Source organism: Misgurnus anguillicaudatus, chromosome 8 (genome assembly GCF_027580225.2).
Source record: "Misgurnus anguillicaudatus chromosome 8, ASM2758022v2, whole genome shotgun sequence".
NCBI classification, from domain to species: Eukaryota; Metazoa; Chordata; class Actinopteri; order Cypriniformes; family Cobitidae; genus Misgurnus; species Misgurnus anguillicaudatus.
This window is the reverse complement of record NC_073344.2, coordinates 9,534,208-9,542,929: the sequence shown is the minus strand read 5'-3', so window position 1 is coordinate 9,542,929 and position 8,722 is coordinate 9,534,208. Positions and strand designations below refer to the sequence as shown.

Here is an 8,722-nt window from a genome sequence, read left to right as displayed (position 1 = left end):
GCTGGTTTTGTTGGTTTTATTATATTATATAAACGATATATTATACATTTATTTAATAAACAATTCAAGCATTAAAGTATAAACTGCATCATTAGGCTTTGTTACAATGTTGCAACAGCGGCGCCATGTGCTCAAAAAAATTACTAACATGTTTGCCACTTAAATCTTTTAATTTAGAAATGGAGTGTACGTACAAAAATACATTAGTGTAAATGGTAGAAAAGGATGATAATAAAATGAAGTAGATGCAAATTTCCCTTTTTACTTCATAATATTTTAATCTAAAAAAAAAAGTAACAAATAATATGTTGTTAAGTGTAAAGACACTTATAGGTATAATAGTGCCCCCCAAAACTGTTTGATCACTTAAATTACACTTCACTTTACATTTCAAAATATGAAATCACATTGCATCTGTAAAGAAAAAAGGTATTCGGAGGATTTTCTTTTTCCGGGTGGATCATTAAGACTATTGGTCCTCCTAGTTGTCAATCGCAATTGCATTTTTTAAAAACGTGGAGAAGGCGGTTCTTTTCTAAAATTCGAGAAAATCCTCCGCTATACCTTTAATTAAATCCTTTTTGTTTTTGTATATTTTTGCAATTACTAGTAATCCTGGGAAATGTACCCACATGTTCACACAGGTTCCCTGAAGAGTAGGATCCTACTCGGCAGAATGGCACTATGAATGAGTTAAATTTAAATTTAGTTTAAGATTTAATGACATTACATATAATGAATCTAAGCAATACTGAATTGAATTTCATCCTCATCATCATCATCATCATCCTCATCATCCTCATTCATTTCTGATGCTCTTGCAGCTCTCACACTCTCACTTGCTTGAATATAGTTATCTTCAATAAACCCATCATCGTCATCCTCATCAACCTCATCAGTAGACGCAGCCGCGCGGGTTCCTGGGCCTCCGTGACTCGAGAAGCCCACCCCGAAGTTTGCAGGGTCACACTGGCTTGTTCCATCTGCCTCACTGAGCCTGGAGTGTCTGTAGCTTGCCAGATACTTGTGCACAAGCTTGCACTTGGCTACCAATGCAATTACAATGGAGATGGAGATGGCTGACACCAGGACAGCCACAAGTGCCTTCCAACTGTATGAGGAGGATTTTGAACCATCATCTTTGGCTGTGCCTAAAAAACATCGATTTACAGGTATTTCATATGCGAGACAAAAATTATTTGTATTATTTTATAAATAAATATGTGTATGTTATACAACCCTGACCATTTCCTGGGATTGCTACAGTGACATCTGTAGAGTTGTCTTGGTCCTGTGCCAGTAGTTTACGCAGGAAGGCTCCATGTTTGACATTCTTAAAAAATTCTGCCTCTGTCAAAAGAAAAGATGATATTAAAATTTGTGTATTTCCAATTTTTATAGCTCAATTTGAAATCAAGTCTAGTGTGTTTTCTTATTTTAAGAAGCACTTCTGTAACAGGCTACTACTGTATACATATAGGTACAAAATAAAGGTATTCTTGCCATTATTGTGGTCATCTTGAGCAATGCCATCTGTTATTTTTAGGTCTTGAATTGCAGTTAACAGGTGGCCTTGCCTTTGATCTTCACCCAGGAAGAGCATCTCTAAACTGGGGAGTCTAATAAGAGCGCTTGCCTGTACTGATGTCAGCTCACCCCTACTTAGGTCCAGTACTCTGAGTGAAGGGAGGCTGAAAAGGTGGTCTTTTAACAGTAGGGGGAGGTAGTTGCCTGATAAATTCAGTGCGATCAAGTTGCTGAATAGGTTTAACTGCTTGAAGATGTTGGTATCGGTTAGGTCTAGGAAATTATCAGAAAGGTCCAACTCAGTCACATTCATCCAGATGTGATTTGGTACCGATGTAAGCCATCTCTTACTGCAGTCGAAAGCGGCCTTGAATAAAGAGCAAATATTTATATGACAAGGTTATAAAACAAGCATACATACTAACAAATAAGTACATTCCTAGAAATATAAGATGCCTAATGGTTGTACTAAATACATCTTTTATTCTTAGAATGTAGTATCACCCCAGTGAGAACTTTTGCACCTTCTTGTACCTTTTTCCTGAGTTGATTCCTATTACGTAATATTTTTAATACAAGCAATGTAATCACATAAACTTATCCGTTTGCTTACCCAACAAGGAATTGCATCACAAAAAAAATATATTTTTATAAAAGCAGACTGTCCCTTTGTGGTTTTAAGCAAGAAACAAGAAAGTGTATTTTCTCATGAGATAAACTTGAAACCACTAACAGACTGGGTAAACCTTTGTCACCAAAAACAGGAAACAAGGGCCTACAAACAGGATACTCCTGATGTAGCCACACTTACTCTCTGGCTCAGGGAACAAAAGAGGCCAAAGAGTGTGTGTTGTTTTTCCTTACCGTCTCTCTGTTGACCGTACACGGGCCCACGGTCTGGAGTGCGAGGCATGATACTGAGACCCAAAAACACAACAGCACACACAGTGTGTGTGCAGCAGACCCCATGTTTCCCCCGGTTCCTGCAGAAAGCACAATAAAGAAGACGTATCAGTGCTCTAACCTATAGTGTTGGGAGAAGTTTGTTTATGCTGCACACTATTCTATTGCAAAATTACACGCAACACATAAGCAACTATATGACAATGGTAAATTGTTTTAGAAAGTCACTATACACTCATCTAAAGGATTATTAGGAACACCTGTTCAAATTCTCATTAATGCAATTATCTAATCAACCAATCACATGGCAGTTGCTTTAATGCATTTAGGGTGTGGTCCTGTTCAAGACAATCTCCTGAACTCCAAACTGAATGTCAGAATGGTAAAGAAAGGTGATTTTAGCAATTTTGAGCGTGGCATGATTGTTGGTGCCAGACGGGCCGGTCTGAGTATTTCATAACCTGCTCAGTTACTGGGATTTTCATCCACAACCATTTCTAGGGTTTACAAAGAATGGTGTGAAAAGGGAAAAACATCCAGTATGCGGCAGTCCTGTGGGCAAAAATGCCTTGTTGATGCTAGAGGTCAGAGGAGAATGAGCCCACTGATTCAAGCTGATAGAAAAGCAACTTTGACTGAAATAACCACTCGTTACAACCGAGGTATGCAGCAAAGCATTTGTGAAGCCACAACACGCACAACATTGAGGCGGATGGGCTACAACAGCAGAGACCCCACTGGGTACCACTCATATCCACTACAAATAGGAAAAAGAGGCTACAATTTGCACAAGCTCACCAAAATTGGAGAGTTGAAGACTAGAAAAATGTTACCTGGTCTGATGAGTCTCGATTTCTGTTGAGACATTCAGATGGTAGAATCAGAATTTGGCGTAAACAGAATGAGAACATGGATCCATCATGCCTTGTTACCACTGTGCAGGCTGGTGGTGGTGGTGTAATGGTGTGGGGGATGTTTTCTTGGCACACTTTAGGCCCCTTTGTGCCAATTGGGCGTTGTTTAAATGCCACAGCCTACCTGAGCATTGTTTCTTATCATGTAAATTACTTTATGTCCACCATGCACCCATCCTCTGATGGCTCTTCCAGCAGGATAATGCACCATGTCACAAAGCTCAAATCATTTCAAATTGGTTTCTTGAACATGACAATGAGTTCACTGTACTTAAATGGCCCTCACAGTCACCAGATCTCAACCCAAAAGAGCATCCTTGGGATGTGGTGGAACGGCAGCTTCGTGCCATGGATGTGCATCCCACAAATCTCCATCAACTGTAAGATGCTATCCTATCAATATGGGTCAACATTTCTAAAGAATGCTTTCAGCACTTTGTTGAATCAATGCCACGTGAAATTAAAGCAGTTCTGAAGGCGAAAGGGGGTCAAACACAGTATTAGTATGGTGTTCCTTATAATCCTTTAGGTGAGTGTACATACATTTATACATTAAACATTTATACACAATTATATAAAAAAAGTTTATTCTGCAAACAATTCGTTGCGATTAAGTTAACATTTTAAACAATTATAAATGTAAATGTAAAATAAAATAACATCAACAGGTTTGAGTAGACTATATAAAAATAGCCCTCCAGATTGTTTTATCCATTGTGGCTCACAAAAAGGTTGAAGACCCCTGGCCTACACTCTAAAGAATGCTGGGAAATTTGAAACCCAGCATTTGGTCAAAAAGGGATGAGCCCAGCAGCTGGGTTGAATAAACCCAGAAAATGTTTATATTTGACCCAACAATGGGTTAAAACAACCCAGCTGGGGTTAAATTACAACCCAGCGGGCTGGACACGTCCCTTTTGACCCAACCCTGCTTTGAAAAGAACCCAGCATTTATTTGAGTGTTTATCCCATTAAATGTTAGGTTTAGGGTTAGGTTTGAGGGTCGGATTAGGATGTAATCATCACTTATCCAGTGAAATTTCACAAGATTATGGCTGTAGCTGTATCCCTATAGCCACAACCCAAGTTTGTGTGTATACAATACGAAATGGTAACACTTTACAATAACTTTGTATTAGTAAACATTAGTAAAAGATTAATGCTGTAGAATTATTGTATATTGTAAGTACATTATTAGCTAATGCATTAACTACTTGTTAAAAATACAAGCTTATTAATATTTTTTATGTAGTACATTTTTAAATCTGAAATTCCACACTATTTGTGATATTGTAACATAAGGATATTGTTATCAACACGTTAAAACCTACATGCTCCACATGTTATAACTTTTGTAAAATTTTTTGTAATGGCTTTATCAGTTCAGCAAGTTTAACGTAATGTTTAACTTATTATTATTATTTTAATAATTATTTTAAGAGTAACAAAGTGACCATGTAAACCTTCATGACATCATATTTCAATTGGAAAATGTGTGTAAGATCAAGATTACTGTACATTTCTAAAGAAAGATTATATCAACAGCAGGTTATTTTAAGGAACTTACTGAATGAATTAGCAACCCAACACAATGATTAATATACATCCTTCTGCAAATCACAACAGCATGTATAAGAGACACCTTACATACAAAAAACAACATGCGGCAAAACACAGTACGGGTCAGTATGGATAAGCATTACAGTACGGTACTGTTACAGTACTGTATGTGGTCTGTATGCGTATCACATAAGTAGTAGCAGCAAGGGTCTGGGTATGCTGCTATATGGATAAAAAACATTTTCAAATGACCAGCAAAACAAATTAAAGGAAAACACCACAGTTTTTCAATATTTTATGTTTTTAACTCAACTTAGAAAATGTAATACATACCTTTCTTTTTTCAATGCGTGCACTTTTAATCTTTGTATAGTGCTTTGTGAATGTGTTAGCATTTAGCCTAGCCCCATTCATTCCTATGGCTCCAAACAAACGTTTTATTTTGTGCCACCATACTTAAAGGGAAATTCCGCCCTAAAACGGAATTTAGGGTGTTTTTTCGTTGTTAACGAGTCAAACTTTCATTTAAAAGCATATTTATGACTGAAGAGCAACATTTAAGATATTTAAGATGTTCGTTTTCTGGTAAACTGGCCTTTGAATGGGAGTGAATAGGGCATGTCGCATGAGTGCACAAAATCTCTATTTTTACAACACTAAGAAGGCTCGACACAACGTGATACTTTACTCGAAGTATCACGTGAGTCTCTACACATGAACGCGAGCATTGAGAACATTGTTTGTGTACACAGATTTTAGTAAAAGCGAAAAGTTTGGAACAACTTACCGTGCTGTTAAACTGCGTCCCGCCGCCATATTGCCAGTCATGAGCAATCGATTTCAGAATGCGATTGAATGGACTCCATAGGACGCTACTTGTTCAACTACAGGGTCAATATTGTTTTTCACTTGAGACAAAACAACAAATTATCCGTGCATTTATATGGAACTATGCTTTAGGAGCTATCCATCTTTACTCTCCTTCCTCCTTATGTCGCATTCTGAGATCGATTGCTCATGACTGGCAAGATGGCGGCGGGACGCAGTTTAACAGCACGGTAAGTTGTTCCAGACTTTTCGCTTTTGCTGGAGTCTGTGTGCACGGACGGTGTTCTCGGTGCTCGCGTTCATGTGTGGAGACCCGCGTGGTGCTTCGAGTGGGGTGTCGCGTTGTGTCGAGCCTTCTTGGTGTTGTGGAGGTGGAGATTTTGTGCACTCATGCGACGTGCCCTGTTCACTCCCGTTCGGGGGCCAGTTTGCCAGGGAACGAGCATCTTGAGTGTCTTGGATGTTGCTCTTCAGTCATGGATGTGCTTTTGAATGGGGGTTTGACTCGTTGGCAGCGGGGGAGCACCCTAGGTTCCGTTTTGGGGCGGAATTTCCCTTTAATCATCTAACTACTCATGTAACAGTCTATAAATATGGAAAATATGGTAGTGTTTGGTGGCATCTAAATTCATCCTTGTTTGGAGCCATAGGAATGAATGTTGCTAGGCAAAATGCCAACACATTGAGGCGCTGTACAAAGACCAAAAGTGCACGCATCGAAAAAAGATCTGTATGTATCAATTCGTCTAAGCTTAGGTAATAACATAGTGACATATTGAAAAACAGTGGTGTTTTCCTTTAAAAAAAAAAATTGACTGGGAGGTCTTTGCACATATTTTTGTTCTCAAGGTTAATCACAATAGTAAGTGTCAATGCTATTGTCTCAGCGGTGTGTAATGGAATGTTATTGGAAAAAGAAGATTAGCTTCAGGGTCTGGTTTTCATAGAGGGTTCAATAATTTTTATAGGGGCCCTTCCTTGCTTCTCCTGCTATTCATTTCAGCACGGCTGGCTGTAAACACTCCTCAGGAGCTCCTTTTATCTCTTCCTGTCTTCGCATGGCCCTGTCCCAGCATACTTTCTTTGGAAGTTTCTGAATATACATATGTATCATTGGCTCAAATCGTCCTGTTTATACAATTACTTACACAGTAGAGGCCCATTACTATCTATATAAACACATAATTCAAATCAAGCCATTCTACTGTTATCACCATAGTTAAAAATAACACCTGCAACCATAGGGACAGTAACTAAAGTAAACAGAGGGCGACTTTCATAATAAAAGTTCTTTAATAAGCAAGGTGCACACATTTGCTTATTTATAATTAAGTGAGCTCAGGATTGGAATCACCTTTGACCTAAACAAATGGAATGAGCTCTAATGCATGATAGCAAATGTATGAGATGTCTTTATCTTGAAGTTACCATATAGACATCATACAACATACACATTCAACACTGTATTGTACAAATAACATGACCACTGCTCTGCTTGTGTTTTGTAGGCCTAAATGTGGTTGTGAATCCTTAAGAAGACTCCTCTATTCTAAGTCTTTTTTATGCTATGTACAGATGCTTTCCCAAATCTCACTGTGTGTTTGCAAGCACACAGCAGCATACAGAATGTCACAAAAATGAGTCCTTCATGTGACCTCCTTAAGATCTAGTCAGTGTACACTACAAGCACACCCTTCCCCCATTTTTTCTTATGTTGTTTAACATTAAGTTTGTTACTGATTACATTGACACCAAGGACTTTGTATTGTTGTCGCATTGTTAAAAGGCCAAAATGGTTTAAACAGCTTTAAGTACATACTTTGAATAGTAAATTGTGTTCTTAGAACTTAGAGCAAAATAAAATCTTTTAATGTTTGACTTTAATATTCATATTTAATAGTTCTTGGTATTCTTGAATCAGCATCATTGCATCAATGCACAAAATAACTATTATAAAAGATGTAGGCCTACCTTTTCAAATATTCTTGTGATACATTGGAGTCTAGATAATGTTGGTATGTTAAAATAAGTTATCGGTCATCATAGCTAGAAGGCCATCCGTCGTTTTGATTCATTTAACAGTCCACCTTTCCTTAACTATTACGGCGTGTTGTGGTTAACAACAGTATGTAAAATACAATGAGGGTTCAAAAGCATGATGTGTGATCTTTAAAGAGTAAACTAACAATATATAATATCCTCATGCTTTTAGGAAAGTTTTTTTTTTTTAGAAATTATTTGTGTTAAACAGAACACCCTTTGGGTTTTGAAATGCTGCTGTCATGTTATAAACTATATATAAATATATCAAATATATACATATATAGTGATGAATGCTATAGTATACAATTAAAAAGCGGAGGTGACTTACCTGAGATTTGGCTTGCCAAGTTTTTAAGAATGTGTGGAAATAGCGGATTTTCAGTTTAGACGTCACATTTTGTCATTTTTGTTAGTCATTTCAAGCATTGAGGAAATGAAAGGTAGGTTGTTCAAAGGTTGTACAAGGTGTGTCTTTAGCCTGTCAATGCAGATAGTTAATTTGTAACTGAATACAGCTCTGCCTCTTTTATTACACTTTTAAAATGGACAGAGATACATCAATTCTCCAGGTGTTTGACTGCTTTTGACAATATGTATAAGGGACATTCATTTTTTTTTAAATAGGCTCATTTTCCAGCTCCCCTAGAGTTAAATATTTGATTCTTACTGTTTTGGAATCCATTCAGCTGATCTCTGGATCTAGCGCTACCACTTTTAGCATAGCTTAGCGCAATCCATTGAATCTGATTAGACCATTAGCATCGAGCTAAAAAATAACCAAAGAGTTGAATATTTTTCCTATTTAAAACTTCTGTAGTTACATCGCATACTAAGATTTTCTAGGCAGATATGGCTAAGAACTTTACTCCCAAACTGGCGTAATAATCAGACACTTTGCTGATGTAACAAGGCTGCAGCAGGCGTAGTGATATTACGCACAGCCCGAA

The 8,722-nt window shown here is 37.6% G+C and overlaps 1 protein-coding gene across 2 annotated transcripts; it reads right to left on the bottom strand.

The window, feature by feature from the left end:
• Nucleotides 1-151: 151 nt before the first annotated feature.
• Nucleotides 152-8,252, bottom strand: c8h1orf210 (chromosome 8 C1orf210 homolog). 2 transcript variants are annotated; one of them, XM_055214239.2, is made up of 6 exons: nt 8,104-8,201; nt 3,229-3,285; nt 2,392-2,510; nt 1,504-1,894; nt 1,246-1,350; nt 152-1,151 (listed from the first exon to the last, which is right to left on the bottom strand). In XM_055214239.2, exons 3-6 carry the CDS (start codon nt 2,494-2,496, stop codon nt 742-744), a joined length of 1,011 nt encoding a protein of 336 aa, XP_055070214.2. In that variant the 5' UTR covers nt 2,497-2,510; nt 3,229-3,285; nt 8,104-8,201; the 3' UTR covers nt 152-741. The 2 variants fall into 2 exon arrangements, with proteins under 2 accessions (XP_055070214.2, XP_055070213.2); XM_055214238.2 differs by lacking the exon at nt 3,229-3,285 and having other exon boundaries at nt 8,104-8,252.
• Nucleotides 8,253-8,722: the final 470 nt, after the last annotated feature.